At 33.2% G+C, this 17,269-nt stretch overlaps 2 protein-coding genes across 2 annotated transcripts; one reads left to right on the top strand and one right to left on the bottom strand.

Moving 5' to 3' along the window:
• Positions 1-1,508: 1,508 nt before the first annotated feature.
• LOC125059761 lies at positions 1,509-4,047 on the bottom strand. Its single transcript, XM_047664310.1, has 3 exons — positions 3,611-4,047; positions 2,400-3,244; positions 1,509-1,747 (listed from the first exon to the last, which is right to left on the bottom strand). The coding sequence occupies exons 1-3, from the start codon at positions 3,703-3,705 to the stop codon at positions 1,509-1,511; spliced, it is 1,179 nt and encodes a 392-aa protein (XP_047520266.1). The 5' UTR covers positions 3,706-4,047.
• Positions 4,048-4,592: 545 nt separating this feature from the next.
• LOC125059923 (synaptic vesicle 2-related protein) lies at positions 4,593-16,001 on the top strand. Its single transcript, XM_047664622.1, has 13 exons — positions 4,593-4,968; positions 5,214-5,373; positions 5,676-5,772; positions 6,329-6,453; positions 7,310-7,373; positions 8,256-8,381; positions 8,929-9,000; positions 10,920-11,059; positions 12,460-12,620; positions 13,700-13,808; positions 14,863-14,947; positions 15,250-15,339; positions 15,762-16,001. Exons 1-13 carry the CDS (start codon positions 4,848-4,850, stop codon positions 15,897-15,899), a joined length of 1,488 nt encoding a protein of 495 aa, XP_047520578.1. The 5' UTR covers positions 4,593-4,847; the 3' UTR covers positions 15,900-16,001.
• The last annotated feature ends 1,268 nt before the right edge of the window (positions 16,002-17,269 follow it).

Here is a 17,269-nt window from a genome sequence, read left to right as displayed (position 1 = left end):
CGTATACAAATACTCTTTTAAAAGTTAAGCCTCTATCGTACTTTAAAAAAGTGATCTAATTTCACATCTACATTCACAAGGAATCCTTTATTGTTCCAAAGAGTTTTCTTTATAAATATTTATTTGGAACTTGTTAAATAGAAAGCAGCTGAATACATCTGACCTTTAACCTTTCCACATAAAGGCAATTTTACTAGACAGTACGCCCACGTTCCTTTTCTTTTACAAGTTAAGTCAATAACATGCGAAACCTAATGAATAACGAGCTTTTATTTATTCTTCTAAATAATTCAAAGGACTGTTTTATATCCCCTTTTATTTTGTACAATCCCTTCGAGATAGAATTTGAAGATGCGAACGCCGAACACTATATGCTACAGAAATTCTATGCAATTATATAAAAGGCAGAAACACCAAAACAATTTCGAGTACTTCTCGAAGGCTTTTGATCCATCCAAGAGCTAATTTCCCAACAGAAGAACATTTTTTTCTATTAACGATAAGAAGACTTAAGTTGAATTTATTAAAAAACATTTTAAAAAGATATTATATGAATTTTAAGACATATAGTAGAGAAACTTCATAAGGCTATGTACGTTTTATATTGTTACCAACTCGCGATCTGTTTACAATGGATTGATTACTTTCACGTTTTGCATTTGCATTGTATGTACGCTCATCGTGGCAATATCACAAATAAGGGTTTGTTTTTGGTCTGGTAAAATCTTGTTATATCCACAACCAGTACAATTTAATGAATGTTATATAATTTATTAATTTGCCATAGTTGAAAAAGTGTTATAGTGCGAAAAAAATAAAAACCCTGCGATGGACCGCAGAAAAATAGTCTGTTTTTATTTATGATCGCAGGTCAATAAAAAAAATACTACGAATAATCGCATGAACTAGCCATAATACTTTTCCTCAGATTCGCGGACGAACGAACTGTAATGGTTAGTCAATAAGTAAAATGTCTACCATATTTTTTTGTATTCAGGGGGTTCTAATAAATCGAATGGATACAATTACTGCTACGAGCAAATGATTTGTGTCGGTTAGAAACAAAAGTGGTCAAATCCATTTGGAAGTTTTTATGGGAATCAACGACTTTTTATTCTGTTCTCCTTGCATAAGCTGTTTATAGAGTTTGAATCATTATGGCTTCGTCTAAGATGTTCTTACAAATTAAAAAAAAAAATACATGACCGTTGTACTAAAAAATCAAAATAATTGAATTTAAATTTGGGATTTGACCTATTTCGAAACCAAGCTATGGATTTGACTAGTTTAGTTATTGATGTATTTGGATTTGACTATGTTTGATCCTTAATAGCATGGATATGACTGACTTTGATGCTAAAACAATATCATGTCAGGGGTTCTCAATATTTATTTGGGTCGGGTCGGTTGGGTAGTAACAATAAATATAAACAACTTGGTACATAATCAATCTTGCTTTATATGAAAAATCTTAATTTTTATCCATCATTTTTATGTTTTTAAATTTATTAAACTACTATGGCTGGTAATTCTTCAAAGAAATCACAGTCTTCAACAACCTGTTCATGAGCAGTAGATGATTTTGGTCTTGATATTACTTGTTTGTAATATCGTAAATCTGAGATTTCTTCCCACTTCTCTCCAAAATGTGTGGTTAATAATTTCTTCACATCATTTAATTTTTCTTGTTTAACGTCCACATATAATTTAATCACATCTGGATTTATAGCAGAAACCTTCTTTTTTCCTTTACATATATTTTGATACTTATTTACAGTACATATTTAGATAAGATTCTTCCGCTCGAATGTAAACATTTTGTTGGTCACGAGTCCTTTTAAAAAAAAATCTTTTACATTTTTTAATCGAAAAGTGCATGTTAGTTGTAGTTTTTAATACCTCAGTCGTTTCCAGTCGTAGACTTTTATATCAAGTCCCAAGTAATATACAGTCCCATGACGGATGAAAATTTCGTAATAATCGTCAGGGCAAGTCATTACCTCACGACTTTTTATCTCTTTTTCAATTTTTGCGAAAACTCTGTCTGGTGGCAAAAATGAATGGCCAACAACTGGAAACATTATTTCTATGCCCAAAATGTGTACAGGTGCATAGTCTTGTAACCATTTAGCTGCCATACCAAGAACAGATTGGTTTTTATTTTGGCCACTGCACCCATCTGCTACCAAACGAATCTGTGTAATATGCTCCAACCCAGGACTCAGAAAAATTGAATTCAAGCAATGAAAAACAGCGCTAGCAATTTTCATTCGATGCTTTCGGCAAAACGTCTTCAGTCCAGGTATAGATAAACGTGTTATTAACAGTTAATGGCGATTTTGAATTTCCAATTACCACCGTAAAATTGTACACATACAACTGCCTCGAGTAATATGCACTTTGATCGGGAACTTTTGGACACGGTTGGTTCTTTTGGCAATCGAAACTTAAAATTAAAATATTTTCGCTGTTGTGTTTTAATAAAGCATAAAACGATTTGGCTCTCAATTTGTGAATTCTACTCTCAATCATTAATTTATTTTTTATCTCACTATTTTTTTCATGTTTTAGTCGTTCTTGTAAAACTATGCAAGTGGAGCACATATCTGTACGAGGGGATCCAAAACCTATGTTAAATTCGGTTTTGAAAATTTGTCTGAAGTAAGATGCCTTAATATTTTTATTTTCATCCACGGTTTCTGCGATAAACATTTTGTAAAGTTTACTAATGCTGAGCTCAGATGACAAATATTGTCTACTTTTTATTTTACTTCTGCAGTAATGTATTTCTAAAGGCTCGAGCTTCTTAATAAAGTCTTTGACAGCTTCCCTCTTAGGTGCATATTTTTGTGTTTTACGCCGCCCTCCTCTATTCTCTTGTGCAGATTCACCCATTGCTTTGAAATGTCGACTAATAACACCTGTCACTCTTCCTTTCTTTAAAGCTAAAATAGATAGAAATGTGGGTTTGCAAATTGGAATCAGAACATTATGTCGTCGTCGTGCAAAGTACGTTACCGACATTTCTTTTTTATTGCCACGATTATTTACTGGCCGTTGTCGCTGAGTAGTAGTAACTTTCGTATGGTTAATTATAAAATTATCCTGATAAATTTTGTCCGGTTTTTTATAGAAGGCTTTATTAAATGCTATTATATCAGCATGACTCAATGAAGTGCACCTGTATGCTTTTGTGTAGTGGTCACATGGAAGCTTTAAATTTGGTAGCTCTTTTGAAGTGTACCTAAAATAATAACGATCGTAAATAAGTAAATATTATTAAAAAATATAGGACCCCTTTTCTACGATTATTATTTAGTATTTTCATCATTTTTCTATAGTATTGTTATTTTAGTTATGGGTTTGCGTTGCGTTATAACGACGCATAAAAATATCATACTAGTTAAATACAAAGCTCTACCTTTGGGCTTCGCAGCACACAGATAAAGAATACTTCAAACAAAGAATTTGTAAGAAAAAGTAAATTATTCAGTAGCTGCTGATCCAAAATAAAACACGTCGCCTGTACGTAATAGAATTATTATGAAACAATGTTGAGCACAACTGACAATGAAGGGCAGCGTGAGTGATCAAAGCACCACAATCATACCTTTCCTTCTTCAATTTATTGCATTTCCAATCCGCTTTTTGTTGCGTCCTTTTCCGTGATAGCTGGGGAGTCGTTTCCTTTATTAAATTATCCATTTAATTGTAATTTAACACCAAATTTTAATTAAAAACGGCGACTAAAATACAAAACCACAATCCAAAAGCTTCTGATTCTGCAAAACGGCAGTTATTTTCATAGATAGTTCTAGCTTCTGATTGGCTACACGGATTAGACCGATTTTGTTTCTAAGTTTTAAAGGATTTGACCATTTTTGATAGTGAGCAGTGATTTCGAATCGATTTTTCTACGAATTGCTTTTGATTTAACTCTTTTTGATACCGGTAACAAAAACAAGATTTTTTAACGAAACAAATGGCACATTCGGTTCCAAAATCTTTATTTTTGGATTTGACTAGTTTTGTTTCTAACCGACACATTTAGTTGAGCGTTCTTTTTACATTTTTACATCTACCTTCTGTGGTAATGGATGTCCTGGATATCTTATAGATTTTCTACGCTATCTAAACATTGACCACTAACCCCAGAGGCAGACACGAGAAAATGATTTAGTATCAAATTTTTTTATAGCTTTAAACCCCTGTAGCTTAAAAACGCAGCAACGTACTACCTTAATTCATGAAGAAAATTTTGTCGTTTTTTTTCTTCTAATCTAATTCCTATCAATACGAGCAAATCATATACTTAATGCTCGCCAGCATCCTAGCTTTTACGGTAACAAGATAAAATAGTCGCTCCTGTGACGTTGGCTGGTTGGAAGACAATAGTCAACTGTCAAGCCAGATATGAAATAAGTAATTCAATAAAAAGTACATTGATAGCTGACAAATAATAGATAGGTATATACAACGGTCACTGTTAGACGTCACTAGTCACTACTGACATCGCCGTGACGGATGACCCTATACACACACCTACCATAACTTATCCGTCATCTGTGACTACCGACTGTCTTGTAACTTGTTATTTCGGTAAAATGTCCGGGAATTTTGTTTATTTACTTACAACTTAAAAATTAAACGAGAGAAAGTTTTACTATAGATTAAGTATAATTAGTATTTTTTTTATTATTTTAATTATAATTGGCTTATTAGTGAAAGTAAGATTCTTATGGAAGTTTTTATAGCTTGATTTTCTACGAGGACTTCCTATTGTATAACATAGCAGTGAATTTTTACCGTTACATTAAAACCACGTCACATCTAAAAAAAATTGTATAATGCGTCGATCAAAAGGTTATCAAGATCTTGACGAAAATGCTAAAGAGCTACGGCAACCCGTGGTTCCTATGCCACCACCACAAGAAATCGAAATGGCTTCAGTTTCGGTGGTACCAGATGGTACGTAGCACACGTATACTTTTCCGGAAGATCCTACACACAAATATCATTCACAAACCAAGATTTGATAGTAATTTTAAATCACCTTTGTTAAATTTGAAAAACCTCCTTTTTTTGCAGAATACTTACCATTTCCCTTAAGTTTGAAAGTTTGACCTCACCTTCAAGTATCATGTATGTGCTACAGTGAAAATGAGTATGGAATCTCAGAATGTTACTATACAGTTTATTAAATTGGCTTTCAGACACCTTTACAGTTACCCAAGCAGTAAATGCCCTCGGTTTTGGCTGGTTCCAAGTTAAATTATCACTTTTCACTGGTCTTTGTTGGATGGCTGATTCCATGGAAATGACAATATTGAGTATACTTTCTCCAGCTCTCCACTGTGAATGGAATATTAGCAAGTATGCCTTTTAATATCTTACATGAAGTTTTAAATACAAAGCTATAAAGGTTTTCACTACCTCTATAGCTTGCATGAATGTGGCAGATAGCCTGGGGATTCGTACTTTGAAATAAATTTATTTAATTAATTAAATGTTTGAATGAAAGTAAGCGTATAAGGCTACCATCTGCTATCAACTATAGGTTGTGCATAGTTTATAAAAGATCTAAATTCAATTGATGCATTGTGTGTCTGATCATGTGAATAATTAATTTTTCTTATTTTTAAATAAAAATATTTAAAAGTCATTGCATATTTCAGGTACCAGCAAGCCTTAACAACAACAGTGGTATTTATGGGCATGATGTTAAGCTCCACTTTTTGGGGAAACATAAGTGATAGATATGGAAGAAAAACGGTAAGTACATCAACAATAATTGGTCCCTTAAGACAGGACCTTCCTTTAGTTATCTGCTTTTATTTCAAACTCAATTATTGGCTGGCACACTAGCTGATATAGCCTGACCGATTTAAAATAAATTTAGTGTTATAAGTGTAATTAAAAAGATAGTAAAATTTCTACACAATAGTATCCTGTATGTTTTATTCATTAAAAAGATTTTTTTTTTTAAGACAATTCACACTAATTGACCTAGTCCCATGCTAAGCTAGTGAAGCTTGTGTTTTGGGTACTAGGCAACGGATATACATACATATTATAGATAGATAGACATATAAATACATATTTAAACACCCAAGACCTAAGCACAACACCAAATGCTCATCACATCTATCATCATCTCAGCCGGGGATCGAACCCGTGACCCATGGATTCGCAGTCAGGGGTACTAACCACTAGACCAATGTGTCGTCAAAGACACAAAAAGTATGGTCAGAAAAAACAAACCAAATGGATTAATATAATAATAAGTAGTATTAGTAGAAGTTTATAGGAGTTAATAAATTTTTTTCAGGCTCTCAGTATGTGTGGTGTATTACTATTCTACTATGGTCTACTCAGTGCCATCGCACCAAATTTTCTATGGCTTCTATTTTTGAGAGGTCTTGTTGGTTTTGCTATAGGATGCGTTCCACAATCGTTAGTATTATTATGTATTTATCTTTTGAATTGAAAAGAAAATATTTTGTTGCATAAGTTTTAAGTAATTTTGTTCTAAAATGACTTGCGAAGGTTTTTTTAAAACATAATATTATTCCAAATATATACGCAAACATGATTTAATTTCGAACCATTTCATTCGGTTTTAATAATTTAGGAAAAAAGTAGTCAAATACTATGTTGCAGACAATATATGTATATATGTATGGTTTTTTATGTATTCTAACAAAAAGGTTCAATATGTAACCATCAGTTTTTTATAAATGTTTAACTAAAATACTCATGTGTCTCTTTTCACCTCGACGTAAACACAATTTGATAGAAAGAGATAGAAGATAATTTTTGTTAAGTGACTCATTTAGTGTTTATGAATAAAATTGTAGCTGCGTGCATGCTCACTGAAATGTCATTGCTTGTGGTGGCGGCATGCCCGGCCATGCATCGGCTTGTCGCTCTCCCTGCAATATGTGCGTAGGGGACGCGACGGCTGGCCATGCGTCGTGCTCATTAACGAGTGCTTGAACTCGTATATTATCTATAATTTCAACCAGTCATTTTTTTCGACTATGTCTTGTTCTCACTATAACGTCAGTGCGTGCTTCTAATTTGTTAATTTAGACTGGTGCTAAGCGTTTTTAACTTTAATATAATATTTTGTTTCAATATTTCAAGTGAAGCAAGCAGCTTACATTTTCCTTATACAAAGCTTGGCGATTAAAAAGAGTGTCGGAGAGTTCTGAAAGTCTGATTAGGGAACGTAATGTAAATTTAGATCATTCTATTTTAATATTGATTACATACTAATATGATTAAGAAATGACTTTGATATTTTCAGTGTAACATTGTACGCAGAGTTTCTACCAACTAAACAGCGCGCGAAGTGTGTGGTACTCCTGGACGTAAGTACTTATATTTCTTAGCAATTTTGACATTTTCTATTGAAATGATTAAAAGGACGCATTATCGGACAATCATGGTTATTTATGAGAGAAGTTTTAAGGCTTAAGTTACCCTCATCGAGGTCATGGATCAATGGAACACCTACTTCTCTGTGAAATAAAAATTACCAAAGAAACAGTTGCAATCTGCAGCTACTACTCACCCACTGTGAGTTGTAGCGCCACTGTACTGTTATTATTAACAACAGTACACATGTACAAAAATGAAGAAATGTCTTTTATACATTCGTAGATTATGACAATTTTTTCTAGTGCAACACTGCTCTATTGATTGCTCTGCTCTGACACCGTGATTTACTGTTATTACTTTTTACACGCTTTATATTAGCTTCACCTGTATGTATGTATGTATGTAACCGAATCCTTCGGACTCGATTTTGACCCACTTTAAACGGACAGATTTTATTCAAATTTTGCGCACCTTTCAAAGATCGATGACAATGCAATAATCCGAAAAAAAAAATTTTTTTAACTAAAACAATAAAAAATAAATAATAGTTAAAAAAAACTAAAAAACACGCTTTTAAAGCACATCAAACTAAAAAGTGAAAAATAATTCGAATTGGGTTGCTCGATAGACGAAAAATATGGCGCAGAGCGCCCCACCCTTTTTCACAATAATACCAGTATCTTTTGTTCTTTACCATTTCCAGCCTAAATTAGGAATTATTTTTCACTTTTTAGTTTAATGTGCTTTAAAGGCGTGTTTTTTAGTTTTTTTAAACTATTATTTATTTTTAATTAAATGGAATACATATTTTAAAGTAATGATTTCTTGAATCTATGTATTATTATTTTTAGGTAATAATTTTTATATTTCAGTGTTTTTGGGCGCTAGGTGCGTGTTTAGAAGTAGCTGTGGCCTTAGTGGTAATGCCTACCCTTGGAGTACATTGGCTGTTGGCGATTTCCACAATTCCACTGCTCATATTTGCTATCATATGTCCAGTAAGTATTGTTTTCAAAAACATTACTACAAGACCAAAATTCTTTAAATATCAGATATCTGTCTTCAATTAGGAACAACTAACTCAAGACGGATATCTGATATTTAACAACTAACTAAAAAATTAGGACACTTACCATCTAGATATGAGAAGTTTAGAAATAGGTTGAAACCATTTGTTCAAAGGATTCTTTCAGTAACGTCACTATTTGAAGATATCTGAAGCAAGCAAATTTCGATAACACAGCTTGACAGTTGCGTACTCTAGTTTTTTAAATGTGAATAAAAATATGGATAATATATTAACACTATAGCTATACTTTAATTTTAACTATTTACATGTACATAGCAATAAGCTAATAAAATTATTCTGATCTCTAAGGATATATTATACGACTTCTCGGTATTAGCCATTAAGGTCTTCGGACCAGTCAGTAGTAGGACTGGTCGAGGATCCTCCCGTTAGGTCGTAAGAAAACCAACACCGTCTTTGTAATTCCGTCTTCTACAAAATTTAACATATTTTTATCTGTATTTTTTATATTTCAGTGGCTTCCAGAGTCCGCACGATTCCATGTAGCAAGTGGACAGCCTGATAAAGCATTGGCAACGCTAGAAAAGGTATTTTTTTGTAGCAATAGTCAAATCATTTATTCCAATTAGACCACCGAAATTGGCACTTTTGAACGTTTAATATAGTAGTTTATGCAACAGTCATATAATAGAGGGTATTAAAACGTGAGTGCAGTTTTTTTCAAAATAACATTACACGATTGTTGTAATACCTAATTATATGCAGTTGCATACACTACTTTATTTAATCTCATGGCTATAGGTTTCCAAGTCATAAAGTCTTGGTAACATTTGTCGTACGCTTTTCTTGATTTTTCTGGCAAAAGACTATTCGTCAGTTTCTAGAATGTTAGGTGGAGTTAAATTTTCACCACAGATTATGTGTACTTAAATTGAATTGAAACCTCCTTGGTCGAGACACAATGTACTTTAATAGTTAAAAAATTATTTTAAAGCATTGTTTTGTTAGGAGAATAATGCTTTTACAATATTTTGTATACATTAGTTAAGTAATTATATGTGAATTATAATTAAAATTGAAATAGCATTAAAATACTACATAATTAGTGATTTTAGATTTTCTATACTCCTTCATTTGACGTATACGCTTTGACAATTTTCGTGTTACATTAAATTTTTAAATGACAACGTATGTATGTACGAATGTATGAAACTACATAACTAGTTAATGAAACGTTCGTATGAGTCTAAAAACTATTCCTTGTCATGAAATTCAATTCCCTAAAATATTGTTGTCAGATGACCAAATAATCATCATTTCTATTAAATAGATATAGAAAATCCGAAATCTTATGTTTCGAAGTACCATATCGTGGATTACATTTCAAACCATAATTTTTAAAAGTGTAAATAATTTAAACTAGCTTACATTGTAAATATCAATACATATAATTTACTAGCGGATCCGACAGACGTTGCCCTGTACACACGTCTTGCAAACAAGTAAATATATGTATCTAATAATAATGTAAATCATTCTCGAATTCACTTGAACACACAAAAAATTTCATTAAAATCTGTCCAGCCGTTTAGGGAGTTAAATTCCGAACACATGCACAGATGATTTATATATATAGCAGCTGTTTATTTGCTTTATAGATAAATAACCTAGATATCGACTGCAGCGTCATCTGACGGGCTGATGTGTGCATCTAAACACAATTCATTCAAATCGGTCCAGCTTGAACTCCTCTTGTTTAAGTAGTACAGTAGAATTATATATATATAAAAAAAATATTGGTTGTTTGTAAAGTAGGTTTACGATCGAGATGTTTACGTGATAACGTCTTATTGGTGATATAAGTTTTTGGGAAGTAAGGAATTAATGAAGATAACAATTTTTTCAAAATTTAAATTGCATCTATCGTTTTATTCACACTTTTGATGATAAATTTTGGGTGTAAAATGACAAGTTTACTTATTCGACTATGATATACCTACATTTTTCTTCATACATTCACGGAATGACTGGCAGCGCTCGAGATGAGACGGGAGATCGGTCCGTCTCTCTCTCGTTATACCTGCGATCGCGCTCGTGAGGTTTTGGTGTGACACAAGTTTCTGAACATGTCACCCGACTAAAACGATTTTAAAGACGTTATCACGTCAAAATGATCAAAAATCTATCTGACTTACATATTTTTTTTTTATTTTATTAAATTTTACAACTATTTTATGTGTTGCCCTGGTGGCTACACCGACTCTCATCCCTGATTCGATCCCCGGTTGTGCAACAAGGACTTTCTGTCTATGTAGGCATCTAAAACTCGCTTCGTACGATGAAGGAAAACATGAGGAAACCGGCATGTATCGCGAGTCAGACACAAGACTGATAAGATATGTCTATGAAATAAAAATAATAAAAAATGGATGCAATCTAAGCCCTTGTAGCACTCCTGGATTATTTTTTATTACTATTTTAAAATAATATTAACAAAAAATTTCAGATAGCCCAAGACAATGGGCGGCCGATGTTATTAGGAAGACTGGTTTGTGACGATTCAGTGGGTATAGGACAACGCGGTAGACTCAAACATCTGCTCATCCCGCACTTAAGGAATACAAGCCTCCTGCTTTGGGTCATTTGGTAAGTATGGTTGACGTTTATACAGAAGTGATTCGGCCTCATCATATTTTCAGATACAGTGTAAACTCCATGTAACGTCACTCGATATAACGACAAACTCCCTAAAGCTTCGAAATCAATTGGCTTTAGCTTGTCTTCCATACAATAAGGGAGCGTTTAAGTATTACGTAACGCAATAGATTATTGGAAACCCCCCCTCCCCCCATGTAACTCGCCGTAACGTTTTTCAGTACCCAAGTATAGTATGTTCCCAAGTCTAGTAAAACGTTTCGTGACCACCTAGTGACTCTTTAGTTACTATTATGTGGTGTAAGATGAAAATAATATTAACAATAACGCGTAATCCCCGCCCCGCATCGTAACGTTTTACAAAAGGACCCCCCCCCCCCCACAATTCGTTACGTAATACTTGAACGCTCCCTTACACACTATCAGTTCATAATGTATGTAACTATAGTTATGTATATAATTATAGTTAATAATAAGAAACGCTAACCAAATGTTAGCAATTATCGCACACTTAAAGCCAAAAGCCTATTAGTTTTTCCCACACTCATAAATTGTAATATAACATTCTGGTTTCCGATAATGTCCAATAGGTCGACTACTTATATTCTTTATAGGAAACTTAAGTGTCACTTAGATTTAATAACCCTTTAATTTAGTTAGGTTTTTGTTAGTCCAGCTTCAACAAAGTGTTTCATTTAACATATAGTTGAACATTCTTACAACAACCGCCATAGAACTTAATTCAATCTTAAGTCAATTTTGTATGTTATAGCCAAGTTCACATTTCAAAGATTGTCATGCTCGCTTAAATGCCATTGCTTGCGGCGGCGTCCATGCGTCGGTTTGTCTCTCTCCCGAAAATATGGCGAGGGGGCCGGTGGTTGGCCATGCGTCATACTCGTGAACGGGTGCTACTTGTGGTGACTAGTCGTACTTGAATACGTGTATGCGGTGATGTTAGTTATTTCAATTATGTGTTTGCGTGTTCCTACGAGAATGTGAGTGCGTGCTCCTATTTCACCATGCCTCCTGCTGATAGAGGACAAATCTTTGTTTTTAATTTATGTTATTATTATTAATTACTTAGAGATGTCATGTGGAACATGGTGTAATGGTTGCAGCTCCTTACAAACGTTGTGTAAAAAAAACATGGCGATTAAAAAGAGTGGCGGAGAGTTTATTGCCAGTTCTACTCTTCCGTTCTACGCCCTTGATTTGAGAACTGGCACTAAATGTAAAGTTAGAAGCATTTCATATACGTTTTTTTTGACGTTCAAAAGTGGATTTTTGACTTTTGACTATAAATATCTGTTTTTTGAAAGTGAAAGTGAAAATGAAGACTAAAAAAAGTATAAAAAACAAATGATAGTTTATCCGTGTTTTGTTAATAGGATGTCGTGTGCCTTCTGCTATTACGGCCTAGTACTGATGACGACGGAACTCTTTGAAACCGGTCCCTCTGGTAGCGAAGAAGCGTGTGCTGCGGACTGCCGTCCATTGCAGACAACAGACTATATGGACTTATTGTGGACCACGCTTGCTGAATTTCCTGGTATGTTTTTTATATGATAAACGGGTTCATCTGACAATGCCCATAGTATTGTCTTTTATTGACATAACTTTCACACATTTGATAATAAAACAATTTTTTACCGGATTTAAGTTATGTATTTACAATTATTTTTCATAATTTCAAATTTAACCGACGTTTCGCGTGCTTTACAGCGTGCGTGGTCACGGTGACTGAAGACAAAAGGTGTAGAATGTCAAAAAGTATCACAGCTTTAGAAAAAGTTGTATCATCTGTATTTGTTTCCCCGGAGTTGGTATCGACTAAAAGATGGAGCGTTTTGGCAGAAATGGCTCACGGTGTCCTCTATTTTCGCGGATTGTTTATCTAGGGATTTTAATTTGGATATTATTGGATCCCAGGTGTTTGACAATTTTAGGCCGTCTTCTCTATTGAAATTGGGGTGATTTTTGATTTCAATGGCTTCGCGTACCAATCTTGGGAAGAATCTTTTTTCTTTCGCAAGTACTTTCGGTTGGTCAAAGCGTATATAGTCATTAGGCGGTTAAATTTAAAATATGCCCATGCCCATATTTATTAACCTCAATTAACCTCAATCGAATTGGTTTGGAAATAATATTAATCCAGAATTTATGATTTTATGAAAGTATTGCAATGAATTCAATATAGTTGTAAGTTCACTACAGCCACCGAATTACATTACTCATCGTTACAACGTGCCTTGATTGTTTGTATATTTGAGAGATATATTTTCATTACTTTACACAATATACATTTCTGAACGCACGCAGAAATATTTGACAACCAATATATGTAAATGTAAATTTGTATTAACTAACTGACATATTTTACATTTTTTAAATCAAAAATTTGCCATTATCCGAATATTGTGGATGTATCTTGTTTAATTTGTGGGGAAACTTTATTGTATCGACGGGATGACCATAAAATATTTGACAGTTACAAAACCCATAAATTTTTTATTTATTTTATTTTATTTTTTCGTAAATTTTGTAATACCCAATAACCAAAAATCATGAAAAGACCAAACCCGATTTTTATATATGTATTAAGATGAATATAGTATTATAATTTTGCAGGTATCTTCGCAACGATATTTATAATTGAAAAGTTTGGACGGAAAAGAACAATGGCGATCCAGTTTCTTATATTCGCTTTGTGCGTTTGTCTGCTTATTTATAACACCAAGTGAGTATTCAAAGATGTAAATTGTTGCAGATTGACAAAGTTCTTGGGTTTTTGCAATCTATAAAAGTAACTGAGTGTTCTCAATACGATATCTATCATACGCAGATTGTGCGATAATTATTTAATGTATAAAACTGGTAATTATTCTGGTGGATATTATATATAATCTTGATCTATAATAAAGAACTTTTTTTTTTCGCCCATGGCGCAGGCTTTTGTCTTTCGACCATTCCGCCTAGTCTTTCATAGAATTTTTCCTTTAATTTTATTTGGTTCATTTATGATAACCAACTTAAGATAATAATAATTATACGGTTCTGGGACTTGTCACGTGACCTTTTTAATACAAATTCGTTTGTGGTCAATGTTGAAAAGTGGTTTTGCCTCAAGCTCCTTGTAGGATAGATAGCTTCAGGTACACACTGCGCCAAGTTAGCTAATGGAGAGTACAGATGGCGCTATTTGCATATGAATTGAACTTGAAGACATTATAATATAATTATTATATATTTTAAAATAACAGATATGGTTTCAAGTATTTTTATATCTACGTCGCGGGCTTCCAATTATGAAAACCCCCAATACAATGGGCTTTAGGCAAAATCACTTATTGACAGGCTAAACCCAATTTTTTTTATGGAAATTATGGTTTACAAAATAAAATAAAATTTCTCTATTCTAGAAAATTCTATTATTAGATGTTTTAAATCTCTATTCTCCGTCTTAAATTCTATTCTTATGCAAATAGCGCCATCTATGCTAGCAATTAGCTAAATAGACTCATGTCAGCGCAGTGTGCACAAGTCAGCTATCGTACTAGAGGCTTGAGACAACCACTTTTCGTCACTTACTAAGCCTAAACAAATTTGTATGGAAATGACATTAGCTCACGCATTGTCACGTGACCATTTTCATACAAATTCGTTTGGCCTTAGTGGGTCACGCAAGTCGAAAAGTGATCTTGTCTCAAGTCCAAGGGCTCTCGCTGATCCGTAACGTTTTAAATTTTAGTTTAAGAAGTTTTATTTAAACGGATTTGAACCTTTTATTTTAGCCGTACCTTCCTGACATGCGTCTTATTTCTCGCTCGTGGTATCATCGCTGGACTCTTCCAAGCCGCCTACGTTTATACACCCGAGGTATGTAAAATGATATTATTAAACTGAAACAATTTTTTTTATATTACGTTCAAGTATTACGAAACGCAATTTTTGGACTCGCCGTAACGTTATTCAGTACCCAAGTATAGTAAAACGTTTCGTGACCACCTAGTGACTCTTTAGTTACTATTATGTGATGTAAGTCGAAAAAAATATTAACAATAACGCGTAATTTAATCCTCTCCCTAAAGCTCCCTAACGTAATATATGTCAGAGTTTTTAGTATTTATATTTTTACCAATAAAAAAAGGATATTTTTGTTATGGTTATTTCAATCTTAGGTATACCCTACGGCGTTGAGGTCGACAGCGGTAGGCGCTTGTAGTGGTGTTGCCAGATTAGGGGCAATGGTCACCCCGTATGTCGCACAGGTATGTCTTATGGAGCCCCATAAAAGATAGATTCACTACTAGTCAAGTCAAAAGAACTTAAAAAGTGTTCTAGTAAAAAAACATTAGTTTATCTTAGACTAACTTTATAAACTCTAATTATAGTACTCTAACATTTAAGTCGCATCGTGCTTTAGAAAGAGATACTCGGCTAACTTTGGCTTTGTATAGCGCCGTCTCTCTCACCCTTGTCAACCCGGTAATTTAGTCGCTGTAGTTCAACGTGTTTCGTTTCGTGTGACAGAGATGACGCTCTACATACCCGAAGCTAGCCGATTATGTCTTTCTAAACCACGTTGCGACTTATAAATGGCCTGGTACTGTAATTTCTATTTTTTTTTTTTTGTGTAAACAGTTTTTTTTTGAATGTTTAAGTTTCGTGTTAATTATAAAACATGTTACAGGTTCTACTAAAAAATTCGATAGTGATAGCAACGGGTGTGTATTCGTTCGCTGCTATATTAGCTGCGATGGCGTGTCTTGCGCTTCCCATCGAGACAAAGGGCAGGGAAATGAGAGACACTATAACTGCAACTGGTTAGGCCTAAAATGAGTAAAAAAAAGGGTGCGTGTACTTATGTACGCGCGTAAGAAGTTATACTTTTTTGGCATTATTAAAAATAGTTTTTGATTGCATGCAAATAATTAATTACAATTAAATAATCAAAGACTGGAAAAGGAGTCATTATAGTCAATAAAGTTCAGTTTACATTTGAAAAATTAAATAAATAAATATTTATTACTATTCTCTTACATTAAGTGTAACATAAATTCTATTATTATTCGAATGTTGTTTTTAAATTATGTCCAATGCCGTAGCATCTTCCGTGGGCAACTTCATTCTGTTAATTTTGTGTCACGGTGCGCGCGCATCGTAAAATTTCACTCTCATCAATTTTTCATAACGGGCCTAAAGAAGTATAACTTCAAAAAAATTTAATAAAAAATATATAGCAAGGTTATATAACCTCACATAAGAAGCACAAGTACAGAAGTAAAAGGACGTAAGTGCCCTATTGTTATAGTGTGAATACACTGATACAATTTTGTAAAAATAAATTCCGATGTAGTTGTTTTTTTTTGTTAACATACGTTAATATATGGTAACAGACATAGAATTGTAGGCTTATGACTCTATGTGTAATTTAATTGTACTTTCACCGAATGTGTAAAAAAATTAATGAAAACACAATTATAAGGTATAAAAGCTAGACATTTGCATCTAGAATCAAGATGAATGTTTAAATTACCTAACATAAAGAGCGATTAAATTAGATTTAGTGGTCTGAAAATGTTTGTCTTCGGTATGTCTTCCTTACAATTAAAATATTTTGTAGAAATTTTAATCTATTGATATTTCATTAAGAATTTGCATATGAGAATATATTTAAGAGCGTCGACTTGAAGACTGTTATTGACTGAATTAATCAAATATATTTTTAAATAATAATTATCATTCAACTATAAGTGATAGATTTAAACTTGTTTAATATAGAAAATTTAGAGTAATTTATTTATTGAATTAACTCCAAAGAATTTCTACTTAAGTATTATTATATTGATCCGTCCATTAACATACTATTTACCGGTATAAGAATACTCAAAACTCGCCCTAGTGCCACGCGTATATACGTCTAAAACGTACTTTAAGTATTATATTTTGACGTTGAATGTACTTGATTTTTTTATACTTCGTTTATTAAGCCGCATAATGGAACATGCAAGTATAGGTATGTTATCTAAAGCTGGCGGCTTCAACACATTTACACTTTGTGCTTGTGTAGTGTCTGTGAATAAGCGCGAGACGTGATGTCAAACTGAAATACAATCACAAATACATCACGAAAAGACTGTCCGTCTCTCTCGGTCAAGCTTATGAGTATAAAAGAGACAGTTATTGTTTTTCTTTTGA

This window comes from Pieris napi, chromosome 20, assembly GCF_905475465.1.
Source record: "Pieris napi chromosome 20, ilPieNapi1.2, whole genome shotgun sequence".
Taxonomy (NCBI): Eukaryota; Metazoa; Arthropoda; class Insecta; order Lepidoptera; family Pieridae; genus Pieris; species Pieris napi.
This window is presented reverse-complemented; position numbering and strand designations above follow the sequence as displayed.